Below are 27,325 nucleotides of genomic sequence, written 5' to 3'. Positions count from 1 at the left end.
AGAGAGAGAACATACAAACTGCAGACAGCAGCAGAACTGAATCTGGGTTGCTGGCACTGTCAAGAGTGGCTCTGACCACTACACTACCACACCACCGTAAATGTTACAACAAAACATGAACCTCTTTACTTTTCCTATGCAGGTGTTTAAAATGCTGTTAATGTAGCTACCCAACCACTCCTTCTACACCCTCAGGTTCCTACTAAATCTTTCCCTTCTCACCTAGTCACTTCACTGAGCAGTACAGCACAGAAAGTGGCCCATCTAGGCTGTACCTATTCTGCCTTAAACCTACGTCCTGTAGCTTTCCACCCCGCCACATCCTGGGGAACAGACTGAGTACATTCACCCTCTCTATGCCTTCTTACTATGCTTATACCTTTCCTCGTCTCCGGGAAGCCATCCCCTCCCCTCCCCTCAGTAACTCACTCACATCCCAGGCAAGTTTTACGGAACAGAAGGGAAAGTTGCACGTTTCCCGCACTGCAATGATGAGGAACGGCTCTATGACCTGCTGTCTGCCGACCTGAGCCCCAACTCCGATCACACTCCACCCACGGCAGCGGCCATCCGCACTTTAAATTACACCGGCCTGCCAATCACCGCTATCCCCGCCCTCTCCCTCGCCTCATCGGTGCAACCCGCTGCCAATCTCCACATAAACCCCGCCCATTGCACTTCAAGCCCGCCCAGCTGCCAATCACATCATCCTATCAGCTCATCACCAGCTCTGATGTCGACAGCCTGTTGCTGAGATCCTCCGGCATTTTGTATGCGCCTCTCTTCCTACCATTCCGCTCCCTCCTCGTTCCACCTCCCACCTATCAATCACAGCCACCATCCGTCCCCACCAATCAGTTCCAAGTTCACAGGTAACCGCACACTTTATCCAATCAGCTCGAAGGTTACGGCTGTTCCCCCGCCTATCACTGCGTCCGATCGTCTGATCAAACCCCGCCCCGAGAGCAATGGCCGACTTCGCACTGTGTAAGGAGCAGCGACTGAGATCTGGGGCTGATGCTAGTAGGAAGGGCCGAGTGGACGCGCCCATCGTTGAGCTGCTGGAACTGGTGAACGGCTCGGAGCGGTACTGCAGCACCAGCTCCTGCTCAGGCCGCCTGTTGCTGCTGGGGGTGAGGGATAGATATCGGAGAGGATGAGGAGAATAGATGATGGGGTGAGGGATAGGGCTGGAGGGGATGAGGGGAGTGGATGGAGGGAATTGGGTGAGGGATAGGGTCGGAGGGGATGAGGGTTTGGGGGCAGAGGGGTTGGGGCCATTAGTGAGGGAGGTAAAGAGATGAGGAAGACGGTTGGTAGTGGGTGGTTGATAGAGGCCGTAGGTGGGTTGTAGGAGCCGGAGACTTCCAGAACTTTAAACAAGCGCTTGAATCACCAAGGCAGAGAAGGTACTGGTATGGATAGTGGAATGGCTGACAGGCTATGAATGGGAATAAAGGGGATCTTTTCTGGTTGGCTGCCAGTGACTAGTGGTGTTCCTCAGGAGTCAGTATTGAGACTGCTACTTTGCACATTGCTTGTCATTGATTTGGATAATGGCTCTGTGGCAAAGTTTGTAGATGATATGAAGATAGGTGGAGGGGTAGGTAGTGCTGAGGAAGCAATGTAATTGCAGCAGGAAGAATGAAGAATGGACAAAAAAGTGGCAGATGGAATACTGTGTTGGGAAATGTATGATAATGCATTTTGGTAAAAGAAACAATAGTGTGGACTATTATCTAAATGGGGAGAAGGTTCAAACATCAGAGTTGCAGAGGGATTTAGGAGTCCTTGTGCAAGACTATCAGAAGTTTAATTTACAGGTTAAGGTCTGTGGTAAAGAAGGCAAATGCGATGTTGGCATTTATTTCAAGGGGAATAGAATATAAAAGCAAGGAGATAATGCCTAGGCTTTATATGACAATAGTCAGGCCATTCTTGGAGTATTGTCAGCAGTTTTGGGCCCCATATTTCAGAAAAGATGTGTTGTCATTGGACAGAGTCCCGAGGAGGTTCATGAGGATGATTCCAGGAACAAAAGGGTTAACATAGCATTTGCCAGCTTTGGACCTATACTCACTGGAATTTAGAAGAATGCCGGGTGGGAGGTATTTCATTGAAACCTACAGAATTTTGAAAGGGCTAGTTAAGGTGGATGTGGAGAGGATGATTCCTATGGTGGGAGTATCCAGAACTAGAGGGCACAGCCTCAGAATTGAGGGGTAACCTTTTAAAACAGAAGTATGGAGGAATTTTTTTTTAGCCAGAGAATAGTGAATCTGTGGTATGCTCTGACATAGACTACGGTGGAGGCCAAGTCCATGGGTATATTCAAAGCAGAAGTTGATAGATTCCTGATCGGTCAGGGCATCAAAGGATATGGAGAGAAGGCAGGTGTATGGGGTTGAGTGGGATCTGGGATCAAGCTTGATGAAATGATGGAACAGACTTGATGGGCTGAGTGGCCTAATTCTGCTTCTATGCCTTATGGTCTAAGAGTACTGGGGGATTGAATTGGTGTGGATGGGTGTTGCATAATGTGGGACTAAGGGTCTGGTTCTGCAGTAGCATAGAGAACGTTGAAAGAACTCACTGGGCTCAGCAGCCTCTCTCCACTCTCCTCTCAGATCCTTCTGTACCCTTGACCTTTCCCACACATCTGGCCTCGTTCCCTTCCCCCCCAACTTTCAATTCAGGCATCTTTCCCCTTCCTTCTCAGCCCTGATGAAGGGTCTTGACCCAAAACATCGACTTTTTACTCTTTTCCAGAGATGCTGCTGACCTGCTGAGGTCCTCCAGCATTTTATGTGTGTATCTACAGAGGGAAATGGATAGCTGATATTTCAGACTGAGACCTTTCATCTTTACCTGAAACATTGTCCATTTCCCTCCTCAGATGCTTCATGACCCACTGAGTTCTTCCAATGCTCTATGTGTTTCTCCAGATTGCATTATCTGTGACTTCTGCTTCTGTACTATATCTGTGAGATGAGTCTATCTCTCTTTCCTGCTGAAGGGGCTTGGTCCAAAATGTCAAACTTTTTTTTTTCCTCCTCCATATATTGGCCTCTACTACCCCCTCAGGCAGGGTGTACCAGATTCCAGCTACAATGGGGGGGGGGGAGGAATATTCTTTTTTGGATGCCCTTTAAACCTCAAGCTTCACCTTAAAGTTATCATTTAGTGCCAACTGCCAACCACATACTTTAGTCTCACGTGCAAAATGCTGGAGAAACTCAGCGAGATCTGCAGACTCTCTTGTGGTTAGTACATTTTTAGTCTCCCCTCATCCCATAAACATCCCCAAGATTCTACCCCTGACCCACATCAAGGGGCAATTTAGGCATCCAGTTAACCTACCAACACCACGTCTTTGTGATGTGAGAGGGAACTGGAGCATTCGGGGTTGGGAGGGGGAAGCCCTCATAACTTGAAACTCCACAGATACAGCATTGGATTAAACTGGGGTCTCTGGAGCTGGGAGGCTGATACAGGGCTGTCCATGGTGTAATCCACATTTGTAATTTCTTTAGGGCTCTGACCAGACAGAAGGACAGAAAAAGAACTGCCCCTGGTTGTTTGTGACCCACCAGAAATGTCGGAAAGAAGATGTGGTATGATAACTACTCTCTGCTACACTGGCCCTTGCACGTCCTGCCTGAACGCACCTCTGATTCATTCACAGTCTTGTCATTCAATCGAGCTTAATGGAGACAGATGGGAGCTCAGAAATCGAGTGGGGATCTCAAAAAGAAACTTTACCAAAGAGCAGAGAATGAGGAACTCCCTCCCATAGGCGAGGCCAAGGTGACAGGATATACTGGGAAAACTCAGCAGGTCAGGTGATGTGTAGAAAAAGAAATGGCCAGAGTTTCTGGTCTGTGTCTCATTTCCAGAGCTGGGAAGGAGAGGGATATCAGCTTTCAGTAGCAGAGATGTGAGGAATAAAGGGAATGTCTGTCTGTCAGAGGACAAGTGGAAAGAGCTTAAAGGGGTCAATTGCCAGCACATTGAGTTTCTAGGCAGCAGCGTAACAAAGGTGCCGTAGAGTCGTAGAATCAGAATCGGGTTTAATATCGCCTGCATCTGTCGTGAAATTTGTTAACTTTGCAGCAGCAGTACAATGCAATACATGAGGTAGAAGAAAACTGAATTACAGTAATTGTGTGTGTGTGTACACACACATATATATATATACACACACACACACACACACACACACTCACACATATACATACACACTTGTCTTAAATAGTTAAAATAAATGGTACAAGAAATAGAAATAAACTTAAAAAGAGTTGGGGTAGTGTTCATGGGTTGAATCTCCATTTAGAAATCGGATGTCAGAGGGGCAGAAGCTGTTCCTTAATCAGTGAGTGTGTGCCATCAGGTTTCTGTACCTCCTTCCTGATGGTAACAATGAGTAAAGGGCATGTCCTGGGTGGTGGGGATCCTTAATGATGGACGCCACCTTCCTAAGGCACCGTTCCTTGAAGATGTCTTGGATACTACGGAGGCTAGTACCCATGATGGAGCTGACTGATTTAACAGCTTCTTGCAACTTACTTTGATGCTGTGCAGCAGCCCCCCCATACCAAATGGAATTGCAGCCAGCATAGAGGACCATAACACATAAACAGAACCTTTGGCTGATTTCATCCATGCTGAGCTATTGATCTGCCTAGTCCCATTCACCATTACCTAGACCATAGCCCTCCCGACTCCTCCCATCCTTGTACCTATGCACATTTTTCTTAAGTGTTAAAATCAAATCTGCATCCTCCACTCGTGCTGGCAGCTCACTCCACACTCTCTCCATCCTCTGAGTGAAGCAGTTCCCCCTCAGGTTCCCCTTAAACATTTCACCTTTCACCATGAACTCATGACCCCAAGGGTGGACTCGGAGGGTACAGAAACAAAAGGGCAAATGCTTACTTCATCTTGTATGAGGACAGACGGAAAAAGCAGGGCAGATAGTTGTCAGAAAAGTTATCACAGGGATGCGGCAAAGCATTCATAGCGACGTGGCTTTTACACTATAACTGCACTAGTGGGTCTAATTAGAGCAGTTTGGGTCCACTGCACAGTGGGTCCAATTCCCACTGCTGTATGTAAAAGGTTTGTACGTTCTTCCTGTGACCGCGTGGGTTTCCTCCCCCATTCCAAAGAAATACGGGTTGGTTAGAGTAATTGGTCACTGGGTTTTGGACAAGAAGGGGCTGTTACTGTGCTGTATCCCTAACTTCTGACTGTGTACTCTTTTGTGGCCTCTAGGTTTCAGGGTTACAGAAAGCTGAAGACAATGCAGTGTTTAAGTTTGAGCCTTTTGTTCTTCACGTCCAGTGCAGGCAGGTGGAGGATGCACAGCTCCTGGTAAAGAGACAGCTCATTTCCATTGTGCTTTATCTGCTTTGTGCTTTAGGTCTTCTGATATGTAGCTATTGTCATGTGGCAACTAATCTGTGCCAGCAAATTCCCACAAGGCTCTGTAAACAAAATCACAATATATGTAGTTATAGAGTCATAGAAAAGTACAACACAGAAACAGGCCCTTGGGTCCGTCTAATCCATGCCATAAAACATTGGAGCTGAACTTAGCTGTCCCAACACAGACTCCTGTGGAACGCCACTAGTCACCAGCAGCCAACCAGAAAGAGCCCCTTTATTCCCACTCTTTGCCTCCTGCCAATCAGTCAGTGCTGTGTCCATGCAAGAACCTTTCCTGTGGGCTCTTGTTATGCAGCTTCATGTTTGGCATCTTGTAAAAGACCTTCTGAAAATCCAAGTGCACAACATCCACTGATTGTCATTTGTCTATCCTGCTTGTTATTTATTCAGAGTTTCAACAGATTTGTCAGATAAGATTTTCCCTTAAAGAAATGATGCTGACTTTGACCTATTTTATCACGTGCCTCCCAGTACACCAAAATCACATCCCTAATGATCAACTCCAACATCTTCCTAACCACTGAAGTCAGACTAACTGGCCTATAATTTCTTTTCTTCTGCCTCTCCCTTCTCGAAGAGTAGAGTGGTATTCGCAATTTTCCGTTCTTCCAGAATCCATTGATCTTTGACAGATCATTACTAATGTTCCATAATCTCTTTAGAACACTGGGTTGTAGTCCTTCTGGTCTAGGAGACTCATCTACCTTCAGACCTCTCAGTTTCCCAACAACCTTCTCTCCAGTTATGATAAATTCACACACTTCATGACCCCTGACACCCGGAACTTCCACCATACTGATCGTGTCTTCCACAATGAAGACTGATGCAAAATCCTTATTCAGTTTGTCTGCCATTTCCTTATCCTCCTACCTCTCCAGCATTATTTCACAGCAGGCTGAATTCCATTTTAGTCTTTCTTTTACTCTTTACATATATGAAGAAACTTTTGTTATGCTTTTTATTGGCTAATTTACTTCTGTATTCCATCTTTTCCTTATGACTTTTTAGTTGTCTTCTTCCCAATCCTCTAGCTTCCCACTAATTTTTGTTCTCGTGTTGTGCTGGATTACAGCATTCCATTGCCATAAACTCTGGCTTCAGGAACTCTGGGATCTCAATCAGCAAGAAGGGGAAAGTCATGATGGTAAGATGATCTTGTCTACGTTCACAAGATGTTGGTTGATTCCAGACCACTTCCTCTGCAGTTCAGTGCCCACAAACTGATGCAGTTCTCACCATGCAGCTTAAACTCACCTTCCCCCGATGGATTCCGTATGCCAATAACCAGCAGTCTGCCCTCTTGTTTGATAGTGATGTCTGATTGATCGAGTGGATTACAGGAGACTTTTTCCCAGGGCAGAAATGACTAATGAGGGGCATAATTCTAACGTGATTGGAGGAAAGAATAGGAGGGATTCCTCCTACTTTATTCCCCACCCAGTCTGTCTGTCTCTCCCCCTCCCTCCCCCCTTGACTCACTCAGCAACCCACCTATTTAACCGTAGCCTAGTCACAGGAACAATTTTCAGTGACTAATTAAGCTGCTAACCGGTATGTTTTTGGACTGTGGGAGGGTACTGGAGCACCTGGAGGAAACCCGCATGCACGCAGGATGGAACGTACTGACTGTCTTACAGAGGATGTCGGGGATTGAACTCCGAACTCGGATGCCCCAATTTGATATAGCATCACATTGCAAACCCCCCCACCACGTTCCCGTCATCTCCCCTCCACCCCCCCTCCCCGCTCCGATCCACCCCTCACCCACACACTGGGGACAATTTACAGCAGCCAATCAATCCATTGGCCCACACGGCTTTGGGATCTGGGAAGGAACCAGAGTACCCAGTGGAAACTCTCCTGATCACAGGGAGAATATGTAAACTCCAGACAGACAGTGCCAGAGGTCAGGATCGAACCTATTTGTGAGGGAGCAGCACCATCCGCTGCTCCACCGAGCCACCTGGTCGGGCTGTAGAGCAAATCAATGCTCCTATCAGGAACAGTATGGTCATGTAGTGGTTAGCACATCTTTTTACAGTGCTAGCTGTAAGACTGGGATTCAATTCCCATCACAGTCTGTAAGGAGTTCATATGTTCTCCTTGTGACTGTGGGTTTCCTCTGGGTGCTCTGGTTTCCTCCCACATTCCAAAGATGTACGGGTCAGGGTTCGTAAATTGTGGGCGTGCTATGTTGCTGCTGGAAACATTGCAACAGTTGCAGACTGGCCCCACTGATTTGATTTATTTCACTGAATGTTTTGATGTGGATGTGACAAATAAAGCTAATCTAATCTTTAACTTTAATCAGTTATGTACCTGTGTTCCTTTTATGCTCCTAGTTCAACCACAGCGTTTTCTGAATCCTTGGACAATGAAGGTCCCTGATCTGTTACCTGAGAAAAAACCAGTGTGGTCAATGCTGTGTGACACCGTTGTTTGATTCTGATGTTTTAATCCAAGCTTCTTTCAGAAGTTAGGAAAAAGGCACAACCTTATTGCTTTACAGTCTTTTTATTAGACATTGACAGAACAAAGAGAAATTGAAACAGACAGTGATAGAGGTCTATGAAGTGGAAGGAAAGCCAAGATCTAAGAAGCGAAGAAGATGGTGCACCCCTGTGGCAAGCTTTCTTAAACAGCAGATGAGGAAAATTCTATTCAGATTTGTGTATAGGAATGAACTAATGAGATCAGATAATGCACAACAAAGGAAGTTCTGTAGCTTTCCAGAATTGTACAAATAGAACCACTGACGGCATATTAAACTTGCATACTACTACCACCTCATTCTAGGCAGTTACTTGTACACGAGCTACTTAAAATACAAGCAGATAATTAGTTGTTAAAAAAGTAATTAAGAGTCTAATCTAAGAATTAAATAGTTGGATCCATCACTCTTGATTTTAGTAATAACCTTATTTATAGAGCACTCTTCATACAGACAATGAAGTTCAAAGTGTTTTACAATGGGATAAAGTGCAAACATGTAAATAAAAGACAAGATGTTAGTTAAACACAAGGTTAAATGAATAGGTTTTGAGCTGGCATTTAAGTATCAAGTGAGTATGTATCCCTTACAGTTTTAGCGATTGAATTCCGCAGTTTAGATGCATAGTTCAAAAAAGCTGATGTGGCAATTATCTTTTGAGGGAGATTGTTTAAATTCAAGAGACGAACAGAAAAAGACCTGAGAGCTCGAGCAGGATTATAAAATGAAAGAGATTTTGTAATGTAGTCTGGTCCCAGACCATTCAGAGCTTTAAAAACAAATAAGAGAACTTTAAAATCAACTCTAAAAGATACAGGAAGCCAACACAGAGCAGCTAGAGATGCGTAGCATTTGTGCTGTCGTTTCAGTGTGTGTCTCTTTCTTTGACACCTGTGTGGTGGATAGGCCATTCGCAGCACCCACTGTCTGGAGGTTCCTCTGTGTCATGAAGGATCGGTGTTGGTGAGTGACGAGTACATCGATTACCTGGTGCAAGTGGCTAATCGGAAGATGGAGGAAAACCAGAGAAGGATAGAGAGGTAAATTTTCAATCCCTTTCAGAGTAAAGTGAGCTGATGTGTTTTGGGAGCACTACTCGGCTCGGGCACACACCTCGAATGGTAGTCTGGGGAGTATTGAAGAACAGAGGAAACTTGGTGTGCAAGTCCAAAGATCCTTGTACGGTTAGGTAACGTGGTTAAGAAAGCGTTTTCTCCATCTGCTACAACAGGAAAGTTGCTAGCATGGTTAGAGCAGTGGCTGATCGGTAGGAGGCAGCGAGTGGGAATAAAAGGATCCTTTTCTGATGACTGCCAGTAACCAGTGGTATTCCACAGAGGTCGGAGTCAGGACTGCTTCTTTTCATGCTGTATATTAATGATTTAGAGGATGGAATAGGTGGTTTTGTTACCAAACTTGCAGATGATATGAAGATTGGTGGAAGGGCAGATGGTGTTGAGCAAACGGGTAGGCTGCAGAAGGATTTAACAGATTGGGAGACTGGGCAAGAAAGTGGCAAATGAAATACAATATTGGAAAATGCGTGGTCATGCACTTTGGTAGTAGAAATAAATGTGCAGACTGTTTTCTAAATGGGGAGAAAATCCAAAAATCTGAGATGTAAAGGGACTTGGGAGTCCTTTGCAGAACACCCTGAAGGTTAACTTGCAGGTTGAGTCAGTGCTGACGAAGGTAAGTGTATTCATTTCAAGAGGTCTAGTATACAAGAGGAGGGATGTGATGCTGAGACTTTATAAGGCACTGGTGAGGCCTCACCTTGAGTATTGTGAACAGTTTTGGGCTCCTCATCTTGGAAAAGATATTCTGGCATTTTAAAGGGTTCTGAGGAGGTTCACAAGGATGATCCGGGAATGAAAGTGTTATCATGAGGGAGTTAGATATGGCCCTTGTGGCTAAAGGGATCGGGGGTATGGAGGGAAGGCTGGTACAGGGTTCTGAGTTGGATGATCAGCCATGATCATACTGAATGGTGGTGCAGGCTCGAAGGGCCGAATGGCCTACTCCTACACCTATTTTCTATGTTTCTATCATACGAGGAACGTTTGATAGCTCTGGGTCTGTACTTGCAGGAACTTAGAAGGATGAGAGGTGATCTCATTGAAACCTTTCGAATTTTAGAAGGCCTAGACATGGTGGATGTGGAAAGGATGTTTCCCATGGTGGGGGAGTCTAGGACAAGAAGGCACAGCCTCAGGATAAAGGGGCGCTCTTTCAAAACAGATGCGGAGAAATTTCTATAACCAGAGGCTGGTGAATTTGTGAAATTTATTACCACAGGCAGCTATGGAGGCCAGGCTGTTGGGTGTATTTAAGGCAGAGCTTGATAGGTTCTTGATTGGACACGGCAGCAAAGGTTACGGGGAGAATGCCGGTGAGTGGGGCTGAGGAGGGGAGAAAAAGATAAGTCTTGATTGAATGGCAGAGCAGACTTGAAGAGCCAAATGGCCTAATTCTCCTATGAAGAAAAAAAAGATAGGATCTCCCAGTGGCCACCCATTTCAACTTAACTTCCCATTCTTATTTTGACATGTCAGTACAGACATATTCTGCCTCTGTCACCTCCAACCTGTTGACTTGAATGTTGATTTCTCCAACTTCTAGTAATCTCTTCCCACCCCCCCTCCAACTGTCTCTCTGTTTAAAATTCCCCATTCTGGGTTCCTCTCGCCCCTTTTCCTCATATACTCCACTTGCCCTTTATTCCGAGGCCCACTCTCCTCTCCTATCCGATTCCTCCTTCTGCCGCCTTTACCTTTTACACCCGTCACCTCCCAGCTTCTCACTTCACTCCCACCCACCCACCTTTTCTTGCACAGTATTTCAATGACATAGGAGCACAATAAGGCCATTCAGCCTATTGAGACTGTTCCACATTAGCTGATTTATTTTCACTCTCAACCCTATTCTCCCCATAACCTTCCTCATTTCAGTTCTAAATGGATATCCCTCTATCCTGAAGATATGTCCTCTGATCCTGACTCCCTCACTATAGGAATTATCCTCTCCACATGGCCTTGCAGTATTTGGTAGGTTTCAATAAGATCCCCCCCCATTCTTCTAAACTCCAGTGAGTACAGCCACAGAGCCATCAAACGCTCTTCTTGCCGTAACCCTTTCATTCCTAGGATCTTTCTTGTGAACCTTTTGATTCGTTCCAATAAAGGGCCTAAAATTGCTTACAATACTCCATGTGGTTTGTCCAATGCCTTAGAAAGCCTCAGCATCACATCTTTGCTTTTATATTCTATTATCTTTTCTCTTTCCTCAGTTCCATTTGCAAGCTCACATTGAATCTGGTTCTGCCACTGTTTCAAGCATAGCCTCCCAGATCACTGCAAATCTTCCTCTCTTATCCCTTCGCTAAAAATTGTTAACTAAGAATCTGTCACCATTACTGCCCGGGAAGAAACTTGTCATTGTTTGTCTCCTGGGTTGCAGGTTTCATGCCAGCCTTCAAGCCCTCATGGCCTCCAGTGTTCCACCCCAGGAGCCCAGCGGGGTGACTGGCAATGCTGCCATCGTCTACACCCGCAGGAGGCGACGGGGGGCCGCAGCGGGGCAGCGGCAGCACCGAGGGCCAACGGATCAGAGTGATGATGAAGGTGACCTTGGGATTCTGATGGACCCCAGGTGATCGTGACTCGTACCTAAGGAAAGCAGGGTGCTGGTCTGCAGTCGGAATCTCGGCCGGTAACCTCAGATGTAATCTTCCCTTGACAGCCGCGCAACTTAACCACTGCTGGAGTGCTGGTTTGTTTTATACCACTTTTGTGAAGTGAATTCTATCTCTGCTTTTTTCTAAATCAGCAGCATATATCGCTATGATGATTGTACGTTCTAGTATCAATTGTTTGGCGACAATAAAGTATAAAGTATATTATGGATAATGTGAACAGTGTTTTAATTTTATTGTTTTATTTAGAGAGACAACACAGAGCAGACTCTACTGGCCCAAAGAGCCACACTGCCCAGCAACTCACCGATTTAATCCAGCCTAATCACAGGACAATTTACAATGACCACTTAACTTACCAACCTGTAGATCTTTGGACTGTGGCAGGAAACCAGGTTTCCTCTGGGTACACCATGAACATGTGGAAAAGAATGTATACAACAGGAATTCTGCAGATGCTGGAAATTCAAGCAACATACATCAAAGTTGCTGGTGAACGCAGCAGGCCAGGCAGCATCTATAGGAAGAAGCGCAGTCGACGTTTCAGGCCGAGACCCTTCGTCACAGCGTTGTGTTAACCACTACAGTACCATGGCGTCCCAAATATATCGGGCATATTTATTGTTTGGAAATGTTACGGTAGAGGATACATCAAACGTAAGGTTTAAATGCCGTGCGTTATTTATCCTGTGTGCTTTTTCAGAATGAGTGTTAGGAAAGAAATAAGTAGCAACCAGTGGAAACATTGATGAAACTGTCTACCCTGTTAGAGCTGGGCTGAATGGCCTTCTCTATTTTGTACATAAGGACTGTTCACTGGTGTAATTGAAGCATGAAGGTAATTATCTGCAACACTCGCAACACGCTGGAGGAACTCAGCAGGTTGGGCAGCATCCGTGGAAACGATCGGTCGACGTTTCGGGCCGGAGCCCTTCGTCAGGACTGTAGGGGGAAGGGGCAGAGGCCCTATAAAGAAGGTGGGAGGAGGGTGGGAAGGAGAAGGCTGGTAGGTTCCAGGTGAAAATCCAGTAAGAGGAAAGATAAAGGGGTGGGGGAGGGGAAGCAGGGAGGTGATAGGCAGGAAAGGTGAAGAAGGAAGAGGGGAAAACACAACGGGTAGTAGAAGGAGGTGGAACCATGAGGAAGGTAGTAGGCAGCTGGGGGAGGGGGGAGGGAATTACTGGAAGTAGGAGAATTCAATGTTCAAAAAGGTAATTATCTGGCTCGATTGATAATGCCAAGGAAGGTAGTTTATCATGGGAGCAACAGAAATTTCTGCTATTAAACATTTTGATACGTCCTTTCACAAACATTCCTTCTTTCAAACATCCATCCTTACAAGTTCAAGTATATTGTCATTGAACCATATGCATGTATACCAGCAAATGGAAATATTTTTCAGACCAATTGCTTGGGCTCTAGTAGAGATATTTAAAACATCCTTGGTGACAGAAGTACACGAGGATTGGAGGACAGCCAATGTTGTTCCACTGTTTAAAAAGGGCTCTAAGCATAAATGGGGAAATTGTAGGAAGGTGAGTTTAACATCAGTTGTGGGAAAGTCATTGGAAGGTATTCTAAGGGACTGGATATGTAAGTATTTGGAGACAGGGACTGATGAGGTTAGTCAGCATGGCTTCATGCATGGTAGGTAATGTCTAACCAATCTTTTAGAGTTTTTCCAAGGATGTTACCAGGAACGTGGATGAAGGCAAGGCAGTAGATGTTGTCTACATGGATTTTAGTAAGGCACTTGACATGATCCCTCATGGGAGGCTGGTTAAGAAGGTTCATTCACTCAGCATTCAGAATGGTAAATTGGATTAGACATTGGCTTTGGGGGAGAAGCCAGAGAGTGGTAGTAGATGGTTGCCTCTCTGACTGGGAAGGTGACTAGTGGCACGCTGCAGGGATTGGTGCTGGGTCCTTTGTCATCTATACCAATGATCTGGATGATAATGTGATTAATTGGATCAGCAAATTCGTGGATGACATCAAGTTTCAGGGTGTACTGGATGGTGAGGAAGGCTATTATGGCTTGCAGAGGTATCTGCATCAACTGGAAAAGTGGCCAGAAAAATGGCCGATGGACATTAATGTGGAGAAGTGCGAGATTTTGCACCTCGGGTGGGGGGGGGACTAACCAAGATAGGTCTTACACAGTGACCAGTAGGGCACTGAGACTTGGTAGAATGAATCTGGAAATACAAGTCTATAATTCATTGAAAATGGCGTCACAGGTAGATAAGGTCATGAAGAAAGCTTTTGGCACATTGGCCTTCATAAATCAATACAGTACAGAAGATGGAATGTTATGTTGAAGTTGTATAAGACTTTCAGGCCTAATTTGGAGGATTGTGTGCACTTTTGGTCTCCTACCTACAGGAAAGATGTAAACAAGATTGAAAGAGTGCAGAGAAAATTTACAAGGATGTTGCCAGATCTGGAGGATCTGAGTTATAAGGAAAGGTGGAATAGGTTAGGACTGTATTCTTTAGAACATAGAAAACCTACAGCACAATATAGGCCCTTCGGCCCACAAAGCTGTGCCGAACATGTCCTTACCTTAGAAATTACCAAGGGTTACCCATAGCCCTCTCTTTTTCTGAGCTCCATGTACCTGTCCAGGAGCCTCTTAAAAGACCCTATCGATCTGCCTCCACCACCGTCACCGACAGCCCATTCCACGCACTCACCACTCTCTGCATAAAAAAAAAACACCCCTGATATCTCTGTACCAACTTCCAAGCACCTTAAAACTGCCCTTTCATGCTAGCCATTTCAGCCCTGGGAAAAAGCCTCTGACTATCCACATGATCAATGCCTATCATCATCTATCAGGTCACCTCTCATCCTCCGTCGCTCCAAGCAAAAAAGGCCGAGTTCACTCAACCTATTCTCATGAGGTATGTTCCCCAATCCAGACAACATCCTTGTAAATCTCCTCTGCACCCTTTCTATGGTTTCAACACCCTTCCTGTAATGAGGTGACCAGAATTGAGCACAGTACTCCAAGTGGGGTCTGACCAGGGTCCTATTTAGCTGCAACATTACCTCAGCTCCTAAACTCAATCCCATGATTGATGGAGGCCAATGCACTGTATGCTTTCTTAACCACAGAGTCAACCTGCGCAGCAGCTTTGAGTGTCCTATGGACTTGGGCCCCAAGATCCCTCTGATCCTCCACACTGCCAAGAGTCTTACCATTAATAGTATATTCTGCCATCAAAATGAACCACCTCATACGTATCTGGGTTGAACTCCATCTGCCACTTCTCAGCCCAGTTTTCATCCTATCAATGTCCCCAAGTAACCTCTGACAGCCCTCCACACAATCCACAACACCCCCAACCTTTGTGTCATCAGCAAATTTACTAACCCATCCCTCCACTTCCTTATCCAGATCATTTAAAAAAAATCACAAAGAGTACGGGTCCCAGAACAGATCCCTGAGGCACACCACTGGTCACCGACCTCCAGGCAGAATATGACCCATCTACAACCACTCTTTGCATTCTGTGAGCAAGCCAGTTCTGGATCTACAAATCAATGTGCCCTTGGACACCATGCTTCCTTACTTTCTCAATAAGCCTTGCATGGGGTACCTTGTCAAATGCCTTGCTGAAATCCATATACACTACATCTACTGCTCTACCTTCATCAATATGTTTAGTCACATCCTGAAAAAATTCAATCAGGCTCGTAAGGCATGGCCTGCCTTTCACAAAGCCATGCTGACTATTCTTAATCATATTATGCCTCTCTAAATGTTCATAAATCCTGCCTCTCAGGATCCTCACCATCAAGTTTGATCGGAACACGACTGCGCAAGCGTGTGGACATCAGCCAGTGAGAACAGCAAGAAGAGTTTAAAAAGAGATACCCTATAGAGTGGGCGCTGGAGTAGAGGGAGACAGAGTAGGAAGGCTTTGGCTCAATAGGCTTCAGCGATAACAGGTGGAGGCGAGGTAGGTTACCTGTGTAGAATACAGACAGGAAGAATGTGTGTGAGGCTGGTTTTCTATGCTCAGTGTCAGACATGGGAAGTCCGGGAGACTCCGGCCTCCCGGACGACCGCATCTGCACCAGGTGACCATAATATGATAAGTTTTAATCTACAATTTGAGAGGGAGAAGAGAAACTCGGAAGTGTCAGTATTACAGTTGAACAAAGGGAACTATGGTGCTATGAGGGAGGAGCTGGCCAAAGTTCAATGGAACAATACCCTAGCAGGGATGGCAGTGGAACAGCAATGGCAAGTGTTTCTGGGAATAATGCGGAAGGTGCAGGATCAGTTCATTCCAAAGAGGAAGAAAGATCCTAAGGGCAGTAAGGGGAGGCCATGGCTGACAAGGGAAGTAATGGACAGTATAAAAATAAAAGAGAAGTATAACATAGCAAAGACGAGTGGGAAGCCGGAGGATTGGGAAACTTTTAAAGAGCAACAGAAGGTAACTAAAAAGGCAATACGCCGAGAAAGAATGAGGTACGAAGGTAAACTAGCCAAGAATATAAAGGACAATAGTAAAAGCTTCTTTAGGTATGTGAAAAGGAAAAAAATAGTTAAGACCAAAATTGGGCCCTTGAAGACAGAAACGGGTGAATTTATAATGGGGAACAAGGAAATGGCAGACATGTTGAACAGTTACTTTGGATCTGTCTTCACTAGGGAAGACACAAACAATCTCCCAGATATAATAGTGGCCAAAGGACCTAGGGCAATGGAGGAACTGAAGGAAATTTATATTAGGCAGGAAATGGTGTTGGATAGACTGTTGGGTATGAAGGCTGATAAGTCCCTGGGACCTGATGGTCTGCATCCCAGGGTACTTAAGGAGGTGGCTTTAGAAATCGTGGACGCATTGGTAATCATTTTCCAATGTTCTATAGATTCAGGATGAGTTCCTGTGGATTGGAGGGTGGCTAATGTTGTCCCTCTCTTCAAGAAGGGAGGGAGAGAGAAAACAGGGAATTATAGACCGGTTAGCTTGACGTCGGTGGTAGGAATGATGCTGGAGTCAATTATAAAAAATGAAATTACAACACATCTGGATAGCAGTAACAGGATCAGTCTGAGTCAGCATGGATTTATGAAGGGGAAATCGTGCTTGACTAATCTTCTGGAATTTTTTGAGGATGTAACTATGAAAATGGACAAGGGAGAGCCAGTGGATGTAGTGTACCTAGACTTTCAGAAAGCCTTTGATAAAGTCCCACATAGGAGATTAGTGGGCAAAATTAGGGCACATGGTATTGGGGGCAGAGTACTGACATAGATTGAAAATTGGCTGGCTGACAGAAAGCAAAGAGTAGCGATTAACGGGTCCCTTTCGGAATGGCAGGCGGTGACCAGTGGGGTACCGCAGGGTTCAGTGCTGGGACCGCAGCTGTTTACAATATATGTTAATGATTTAGATGAGGGAATTAAAAGTAAAATTAGCAAATCTGCCGATGACACAAAGCTGGGTGGCAGTGTGAAATGTGAGGAGGATGTTATGAGAATGCAGGGTGACTTGGACAGGCCGGGTGAGTGGGCAGATGCAGTTTAATGTGGATAAATGTGAGGTTATCCACTTTGGTGGTAAGAACAGGAAGGCAGATTATTATCTAAATGGAGTCAAGTTAGGAAAAGGGGAAGTATAATGAGATCTAGGTATTCTTGTACATCAGTCACTGAAAGCAAGCATGCAAGTACAGCAGGCAGTGAAGAAAGCTAATGGCATGCTGGCCTTCATAACAAGGGGAATTGAGTCCAGAGCAGCTGTACAGGGCCCTGGTGAGACCACACCTGGAGTACTGTGTGCAGTTTTGGTCTCCAAATTTGAGGAAGGCATTCTTGCTATTGAGGGAGTGCAGCATAGGTTCACAAGGTTAATTCCCGGCATGGCGGGACTGTCATATGTCGAAAGATTGGAGCGACTGGGCTTGTATACTTTGGAATTTAGAAGGCTGAGAGGGGATCTTATTGAAACATATAAGATTATTAAGGGATTAGACACGCTGGAGGCAGGAAGTATGTTCCCGTTGATGGGTGAGTCCAGAACCAGAGGCCACAGTTTAAGAATAAGGGATAGGCCATTTAGAACGAAGTTGAGGAAAAACTTTTTCACCCAGAGAGTGGTGGATATATGGAATGCTCTGCCCCAGAAGGCTGTGGAGGCCAAGTCTCTGGATGCTTTCAAGAAAGAGATGGATAGAGCTCTTAAAGATAGCGGAATCAAAGGTTATGGGGATAAGGCAGGAACTGGATACTGATTGTGGATGATCAGCCATGATCACAGTGAATGGCAGTGCCGGCTCGAAGGGCCAAATGGCCTACTCCTGCACCTATTGTCTATTGTCTATTGTGTGTTGAGCTGCAGCTCCTCAGGCACTGCGTTAGGGAGCTGGAGATGCAGCGCGATGACCTTTGTCTAGTCAGGGAAAGTGAGGAAGTGATAGAGAGGAGCTATAGGCAGGTAGTCACTCTGGGGCCTGGGGAGACAGTTAAGTTGGTAAAAGTCAGGAGAGGGAAGGGCAGAACGCCTGCTCTATAAGGTGTCTCCTTTTAAACTCCTCCCGCTGTTCTAACTGGCTGACGTCCACGAGCTTGCGCAGTTGTGCTCTGATCAAACCCTGAAGAAGATCGAGAGGAAATTTGATAGAAGTATACAAAATTGAGGGGTATAGATGGGTTTAAGAACTGAATGGCTGAAGGGAAGAAGCTTTTCTTGAGCCTGGTGGTGTGGACTTCCGGCTTCTGTACCCTTATGTCATAGGAGCTGTGAGAAGATGGCATGACTCGGATGGTAGGGATCTTTGGTGATGGATGTTGCCTTGAGGGAGTGCCTCGTCTAAATACAACCAATGGTGGGGAGGGATGTGGCTCAGAAGAGAGTAGTTTCAAAGGCATATTTAATGTCGGAGAAATGTATACAATATACATCCTGAAATTCTTTTTCTTCGTAAACATCCATAAAAACAGAGTGCCCCAAAGAATGAATGACAGTTAAATGTTAGAACCCCAAAGACCCCCCAGCTACCCCCTCCCACGCACAAGCAGCAGCAAAACAATGATCCCCCACCCCCACCGGCAAAAAAAGCATCAGTGCCCCCCACTGAGCACACAAGCGTGCAGCAAAGCATCAATAAAGACACAGACTTGCAGTACCCCAAAGACTACTTGTTCATCCAGTAACTTGACATACCACAGCTGTTTCTCTCTCTCCTTAATAAGGGAAGAACAGTTTCCCCATTTCACAGTGAGAGGGGAGACATAGCAAATAGCTTGCTGATTTACGATGTTAAAAGTCTGTTGCGTCACTTTTTCTGAGCTCTGTGCCCAAAGAACTCGGTGTCTCTGGGCACACAGCCAACTCGCTGCTTTCGATCTTCTGCGTACTCCCACGCCACACCAGTTTCCTGCAGAGGCACCAACCTTGAGTCCGCCACCTCCACAGCCACGGAATCCCAGAACCCTGAAGATGTGCTGGTCTTCTAGGCTGCGTCCTTGGTATATCGAATAGCGGCCAGGCGTGAGACCCCAAGAGTGGGTTCCATGCCCGCAAAGATCCGAAGTGGTAGGAGATTCCACAATTAGAGGAGTTCGATTGGGGTTCAATTCCACATTCAGATTCTGTGGTTGTGAAAGAGAGAGCCGGATGGTATGCTGCCTCTCAGGGTCAGTCAGGGATGTTTCGGATCAGGTCTATGCTTAGCCAGAAGATGGGGCTGTTCTCCACAGTCACTGCCACTTGTGCAGAGGTGAGAGAGAAAATACAAAGATTAGCTTTATTTGTCACATCGTCAAATGTGTCATTTGTGGGCAGCCCACAAGTGTTCTGGTGGCAAGAGACCATTTAATCCCCTGAACCCACTCTAAAACGGTCATGGGTGATCTCACTTTGATCTTGATCGTCCATGTTCCCACCACATCCGCATAACCCTGCGTTCCCTTACGGGCTGAAACCTCCCTCTCCCAGCTGTAGATATAGGCAAGGATTCAGGCTCAACAACTCTCTGAGGTTAATGTCTTTGAAACTGGCAACACACAAAGATGAGGAATTCTTCACAATCTCTGCCTAAACAGGTGCCCCAGATTCAGAGACCATTCCCCACAGTCCTCAACTGCCCCTCGATATTTTCCCCGTTGGTCCCACCAACGACCTTCCTCTGTAGTAAGATAGTGTATGATCAACCCTTTCACACCCAGGATCATCCTAACCCACATTAGCCCAATCTCTAGTGATTTTTATTACCCCAATACTCAGCGATCTTCAATACGCTGACCTCAACGTCCAGTGTTCTTTATTACACAAATACTAGGTGATTGTCATTGCCCCAACATTCAATGGTCTTCATTACCCAAAAATACTCAGTGATCTTCATTACTCCAATACCCAGTGAACCTTCATTACCCCAATAGTCAGTGATCTTCATTACCCCAGCAACCAGTGATCTTCATTACCACAATAGTTGGTGATCTTCATTATCCCGATACCCAGTAATCTTTCTCCTGGACACACCCAGTGAGGGAGCTTCATGGCTGTGTGGGGGAGAAAGTAACACATTCAAAATGCTGGAGGATCTCAGCAGATCAGGCAGCATCTGTGGAGAGGAATGAACAGTCAACATTTTGGGCTGAGGTCATTCATTGGTGGGAGAAGATACCAGAGGTTCACCACCCTCTATCTTTATTTAAGAAAGGGCCATGTCAGCCGAAAGGATGTTCTGCTGAGTAATTGCTGGGACAAGAGGGGTGACCTCATTGATACCTATCGAATAATGAAAGACCTTGGTAGAATGGATGTTTCCTATGGCGGGAGAGTCTAAGTCAAGAGGTCACAGCCTCAGAATTGAGGGGCATCCTCTTAGAACAGAAATGAGGAGGAATTTCTTTAGGTGGAGAGTGGTGAATGTGTGTAATTCTTTGTCACAGGCAGCTGTGGAGGCCAAGTCTTTAAGTATATTTAAGGCAGAGGCTGATAGATTCTTGATTGGTCAGGGCCTGAAGGGTTACAGGGAGAAGGCAGGAGATTGAGGCTGAGCAGAAAATGAGATCAGCCATGTGGAAATGGCAGAGCAGACATGATGAGCCATATGTCCTAATTCTGCTCCTATATATTATGGTGTTATGGTCCCACAAATGGGAATTAAATGGAGATTACTCTGGTGTATGAGAGCCAGGTGGGACACGACAGGTGAGATGTGAAGATGTTTCCACTAGTGGGAAAGTCTTCAATGAGGGGATATAGTTTCAGGATTAGGGGGTGGGCATTTAGTACTGAGTTGTTTAGGGGATCCTCACAAAGGAAGGGAAATCTCTGGAATTCTCCACTCCAGAGGGTACTGGAAGCTGGATCTTAGAAGTATTTGAAGTATTTTTTTTACTTAAGCCCATCACCTCTACTGGAGCACAGTTCAGCAGAGACCTTTGTCTAGGACCAGTCTTTCAAATTGTCCCCAGGTGTAGCCCATCTCTGAAGAACCTTCCCCTCCCAGTGATGAGGTCTTTGGTGCTTCTGTAGCTCTGGGTGTTTATGGGATGGGGCCCCATGGCCAATCCGTCTCACTTTGCAGTCGTGCTTGGGATCGTCATGGCCGAGTTATATAAACAACTTTATTTTGAACTAAACTAGATAAGTAGTTCCATATTTAATGAGGGGTAAATTAGCAATACTTGGGGGTAGATAAATATGTGATAGATAGGTGTGGAGAAATAGCAGAGGAGAGAAGCTGAGGTTGCAATGAACAGCCGTTATTGTATTGAATGGTGGTGTAGGATTAAAGGGCTGAGTGGTCTACCTTCTCCTGCAGTGTTGTGTTCTTATGTGTTCTCTGGATAATAATTAAAGATTTAAGATGAGCTTTATATGCCCTAATGTGTACATCTTTGGAATGTGGGAGGAAAGCGGAACACCCAGAGAAAACATACGTGGTCACGAGGAGAACATCCAGACTCCTCACAGACAGAGGCTGGAATTGAACCCCGGTCTTCCGATTGCTGATGCTGTAAAGCTCTCCGCTATGGCACCATGCCACAGGTGTACAGCAGCATTAAAAATGTGCAAATATGCAGATATAATTAAGTAACGCAAAAATAGTCAGGTTGCGTTCATAAGTTCACTGTCCATTCAGAAATTTGATGGCAGAGGGGAGGAAGCACTGAGTGTGTGTCTTCAGGCTCCTGTACCTCCTCCCTGATGGTAATATTGATAATAGGGCATGCCCTAGGTGCAGGGATGCATGGTTTGAGGTAACGTTGAGAAGAGAGAGCGCTTCCAGTCATGAGAGTGCAGATTTCTTTAACAGGGCTGCAAAGGTAAGGTAATACTAAAACATTATTTGCTTTGCATGACATGTCTGATGGATCATAAAATCCACATGTTGGCCAAGTCAGGCAATGCTATCACCCCAGCAGCCTGTGTGAAGGGATACACAGAGTTATATGAATGCTGGAGAAATGGCGGGGGGGGGCGGGGAGAGGCACTGTAATGTGTAACAGGATTGTCAGAGAGCATAGACTGTTTGCCATGGACGGTCCCAAGCCCAGATGTGAAAGGAGGACGTTTGGGCATTGGGCTAGCAACCCCACCCTGTAAAAAGCCAGAACAACAGAAATGCCATCAGAGGTTCCAAAGATCTCATTCCTGGGATCTTCACCAAAAGGATGTACAAAGTTGTGTGGTGATAGCGGAAGCCACAGGACCAATCAACCTCCTATCGGCCCGGAGCCGGGAATTCTGGCGAGCTACTGTCCGTGGCCTATGGGCTGTGAGGGATGATGGGCTTAAGAAGATTTTCCTTAAATGTCTCCTGTTTACTTAGCCCTGGACAGAAGCAGGCCCTTTGGCCCATCGAGTTCATGCTGACCATTAAACACACACACAGACATACACACACACAAACACACCAAAAAAAAAGAAATACAATATAATTTATGAAAAAATATACATAAACAAAGACTGACAAACAACCAATGTACAAAAGAAGACAAACTATGCAAATCAAAGAAATAATACGAAGAACGTGGTGAGCCTGTAGGTGATAGAATCAGTTCAGAGTTGAGGTGAGTAAAGTTATCTGTGCCAGTTCAGGACCCTGGTAGTTATAGGGTAATAACTGTTCCTGGTAGGGTATTTAATGCTCCTGTACATCTCGCCCAACGATAACAGTGAGAAGAGAGTATGGCCTGGATGGTAGGGGTCCTTGCTGATGGACGTTGCTTCCTTGTGTCATCGTTCCTTGTAAATGTGCTCAACAGTGGAGAGGGCTTTACCTGTGATGGACTGGGCTGTTATCCAGTAATTTTTGTTGTCTTTTTTCTGTTCCTAGATGTTGGTGTTTCCGTTCCAGGACATGATGCAACCAGGCAGGATACTCTCCACTGTGCATCAATGGAATATTATCAAAGTTTTTTTTGGTGACGTGCTAAATCTATGCAAACTTCTAAGAAAGTAGAGGTGTTGTCATACACACAAAATATTGGAGGAACGATGGTCAGGCAGCATCTACGGAGAAGAATTAACAGTCAACATCTTCATCAGGACTTGGCCCAAGACATTGGCTATTTATTCCTCGATGCTGCTTGACCTGCTGAGTTCCTGTGTGTGTTGCTCTGGATTTCCAGCAGCTACAGAATCTCTTCTGTGTTCTGTAAGAAGCACAGTCATGCCTATTTTGTGATGGTATTTGAAGACGGTCGCTCCTGTAGGCTTAGGCAGGTTCTCCACAGAGTGATGTAGAGCGGTCATCGTGAATATGAAGGGCCGATCACTGGACTGGATGAAGTGTAAGTGAATTACTGCTTCAGCTAGAAGGGCCATTCAGGTCCCAAAATGTTCCCAGAATGGGAAGAGATGACAGGACACTTAGTTCCGGCCCGAAACGTCGACTGATCTTTTCCACGGATGCTGCCCAACCTGCTGAGTTCCTCCAGCGTATTGTGAGTGTTGACAGGACACTTAGACCATCTCCTCTCTCACTGACCAGCATCAGCAGTTTTACACCATTGACCCCATCTACTCCCACAGGATCAAAGGGAACATCATGGACAACTTGCCCTTCAGCCCACAGTATCAGTCTGAACCATCAAGTGCCCATTCATGCCAATTCCTTGGTCCACTGCCTAAATTGCCTGTTTCTTAAAGACTTCAGGTAATCACCCCCCACCTTCTGAATGTTACTAAACATCATTATTCTTTGGTCAGATAAGATGCTGGAAGAACTCAGCGGGCCCAGCAGCGTCTGTAGAGGCAGAAGATTGGATTTGTATTGAACTCGGGAGATTACCTTATAGAGACATGTAAAGTCATGAGAGGCACAGACAGGATGAATACACACAGTCTGTCCCTTGGGGTTGGGGAATCAAGAACCAGATGACAAAAGGTTTAAGATGAGAGGGGAGAAACTTAATAAGATTTAAGAGGTTTAATGTCACCGTGCTATGTAGGCACCGGAAGCAAGGTGGCACAGGCTGCCCAGCACACCCTCAGACTGTGTTGGGCATTGACTCATTTCACTGTATGTTTTGATGTACATGTGACAAATAAAACTAATCTTCAAAAGAACTTGAGGGGCAACATTTTTATGCAAAGGGTGGTCAGCAAATGGAACAAGCAGCCAGAGGCAGGAACATGAAGTTGAATGTGACGTTCTCGTAGGGGGTCCGCAGGTGGCCAATCCGGGATCCACATGTTCTGGTGCAGTGTTTGCAAGAGTAAGTGGTGGTTGTGATTAGTGGTTGGGTCTTTTGGTTGTTTGGCCTCTCCTTTCACAGCTGCCACTTGTTCTCTGCGGCATAGTGGAAGTTGGTCTCATGTAGCGCAGCTCCCTCTTGAACAGGTTTCTCCAGGTGTATCTGTTGAGTGCCATGTCGTCCCAGTTTTTAGATGTCATGTTGAATTTCTTCCGGCTGATTTTGATCTTATCTTTGAAACGTTTTCTTTGCCCACCAGATGCTCGCTGGTCGACCTACAACTGGGAGTAAAGGGTCTGTTTGGGGAGATGTCATTTAGGCATCCAGATGATATAATCTATTCATCGGAGTTGGTGTTGTTTTATCGTGGTGGAGATGCTGTTCATGTGGCCTCTTCCAGTTAGTGTGTCTGTCCTTCCAGATGATCTTGAAAATCATTCATAAGGCTCTTTGTTGGAACTGTTCCAGGGTTTTTTGGTGTCTGCTGTAGGTGGTCTGTGATTTAGCCCCATACAGTAATGTAGGAAGGATGACTGCTCTACTGACCAGAAGTTTTGTTTGGACTTGTAAGCCATGGTCTTCAAAAACTCTTTTTCCTGAATCTTGTACAGGCTTCGCTATCACTAATATGATTGTGGCTGATCTTTATTGATGTCTGGTTTTGAGGAGAGAATGTTGCCCAGGTAGAGAAGGTGGTCGACATTTTCAAGAGCAATGTCGCCAGCATTTATGGAGAATTGGATAAATGTCTGATTAGGTGGTGGTGGTTTAATAGGACCTGTGTCTTTTTATATTCAAAACTAGACCTAGGACTCTCTATGCTTTGGCAAAGGCATTCAGGATACATTGGAGGTCTTCTTTAGAGTTTGCTGTACTGGTATTGTCATTCACGTACCGAGGCTCTGTGATAGTGGTGGCACTGACCTTGTTCTTGGTTTTGAACCGGTTGAGGTTGAAAACCTGTTGTCCATTTTATACACGATCGGCTTCTCCTGTGGCAGATCTTTGCCAGTGAGGTGAAGGATGGCATCAATAAAGATGGCAAGTAGGGCAGGCACAATGATGCAGCCCTGTCCTGTCAGTGAAGGGTTCTGATTTACTGTCCCCTTCGCTGAGTGCTGTGGGTGTCATGCCATTATGCAGTCGCCTCCGTTTTTGTCAGTACTTCTCAGCACAGCCATGAATGGTAGCATACACCAGACAGCTTGCTGGTCTACTGTATCAAATGCCTTTGTTAAATCTTTGAAAACCAAGCACAAGGGTTATCTTTGTTCACGGTACCTCTACATGGGTGGAAACCACACTGTGTTTCAGGGAGTATTCCTTCAGACAGCAGGAGTCAGCTGACAAGATTATGTGCAAGCACTTTGCCTGTTTTTGACAGGGGGGAGGTGACTCTGTAATCACCAAAATCCACATGGTCTCCTTTCTTCAACACGGTCACTGTTCACGTTCAAGGGCTTATCATCTCATGTTTTCAACGTTTATTGCTCAGTTATTTATTATTTTTTATTTTGCAGTTGCACAATTTGTTGTCTTTTGCACATCAGTTGTTTGTCTATCGAGTGGGCTGTGACCTTTAATTTATTCTATTATGCTTCTTGGATTTACCAGTATGCCTGCAAGAAAATGAATCTCAGGGTTGTTCTGAATAAGGGGTGACATATATGTACATTGATTATAAATTTACTTTGAACTTTGAACTTAGAGCTCTGAGAGTTGTTCCCTTTCCCAGACCTTCTAGAGCAGGGAGCGTTTGTGGTGCGGGAGTGCTGGTCCGCCATCACTAGGATCTCTGCTGGAACCCTGTCAGGACCAGTGGCTTTGTTGTTTCTCGGCTCCGGATGGCATCATGGACCTCCTTCATACTAGGAAGTTCCCCCATGTCTTGTCTCACAGGTACATAAACAACATTTAAAAGATACTTGCTCAGGTACATGGATAGGAAAGATTTAGACAGGTATGGGGATAGGAAAGGTTTGGACAGGTATGGGGATAGGAAAGGTCTAGACAGGTATGGGGATAGGAAAGGTTTGAACAGGTAAATGGATAGGAAAGGTTTGGACAGGTATGGGGATAGGAAAGGTTTGGACAGGTATGGGGATAGGAAAGGTTTAGACAGGTATGGGGATAGGAAAGGTTTGAACAGGTAAATGGATAGGAAAGGTTTGGACAGGTATGGGAATAGGAAAGGTTTAGACAGGTATGGGGATAGGAAAGGTTTAGACAGGGATGGGGATAGGAAAGGTTTGGGCAGGTATGGGAATAGGAAAGGTTTAGACAGGTATGGGGATAGGAAAGGTTTAGACAGGTATGGGGATAGGAAAGGTTTGGGCAGGTATGGGGATAGGAAAGGTTTAGACAGGTACGTGGATAGGAAAGGTTTAGAGGAATAAGATCCAAATGCAGGCAAAAGGGACGAGGTAAAATGGGGCATCTTGATGAGCACAGAAAAGCTGGGCTGAAGGGTCTGATTCTGTGCTGTACGACAGTGAACTGATAGAATCCTGGGTCGTGGAAGGTGCAAAGCCTGTGGTGGTCAGGAGCAATGGAATAAGCAAGTCTTGCTTCATTCCTTTGTTCCAAAGAGAGTGAAGTCCCTCCTTACAGGATAGCTCATTCCTCAACCTCCACTTCAGATTTGAAATTAATGCTTCAACAGTTAAATCGTTGCAATAATCACATCAAGTGTCCCCTAAATGAATGTCTGGCAAACTCCACTCAACCAACCCCCATCTTAAATGAGTAGAATTAGTCTTAAAATTGTTATCATAATGATGAGGATGTTTTGTTAAATGAATACTTATTTAAAAGATCAGAATAAGGCAGCTCCTTCAGCAATCAACGCAAACGCTCAAATTGCAAAGTAGAGAGCACTTGCTTGATTGTGAAGTGCCGGCTATTATTTTGTTCATTTGAGTCTTTTCCAGCTGAGTCTGATTTCGACGTGAAAGGATGGGGAAAGAGTGGGGTGGCGTGAACATTCACCACCCTCTCCAGAGAAATCCAGCTCCTT

The 27,325-nt window shown here is 45.4% G+C and overlaps 2 protein-coding genes across 5 annotated transcripts in view; one reads left to right on the top strand and one right to left on the bottom strand.

Annotated features, from left to right (window-relative positions):
• The window catches only part of cryz (crystallin, zeta (quinone reductase)), a 50,455-nt gene extending 49,862 nt beyond the window's left edge, over positions 1–593 (bottom strand). Inside the window, exon 1 of one of the 4 annotated variants that reach the window (XM_063064818.1) lies at positions 512–593. The gene's annotated coding sequence lies outside the window, so the exon portion shown is untranslated. Of the gene's footprint in view, positions 1–433 lie in introns of all 4 variants that reach the window. The other 3 variants (XM_063064819.1, XM_063064817.1, XM_063064816.1) reach the window with 3 other exon arrangements.
• Positions 594–772: 179 nt separating this feature from the next.
• tyw3 (tRNA-yW synthesizing protein 3 homolog (S. cerevisiae)) lies at positions 773–11,837 on the top strand. Its single transcript, XM_063063471.1, is given in 7 exon segments — positions 773–916; positions 918–1,133; positions 3,534–3,614; positions 5,275–5,373; positions 6,521–6,592; positions 8,846–8,979; positions 11,399–11,837. Coding segments are annotated over 7 exon segments (942 nt in total). The 3' UTR covers positions 11,595–11,837.
• Positions 11,838–27,325: the final 15,488 nt, after the last annotated feature.

Source organism: Mobula hypostoma, chromosome 12, assembly GCF_963921235.1.
Source record: "Mobula hypostoma chromosome 12, sMobHyp1.1, whole genome shotgun sequence".
Taxonomy (NCBI): Eukaryota; Metazoa; Chordata; class Chondrichthyes; order Myliobatiformes; family Myliobatidae; genus Mobula; species Mobula hypostoma.
Note: the sequence above shows the minus strand (reverse complement) of the source record. Positions and strands in the feature narration are given on the sequence as shown.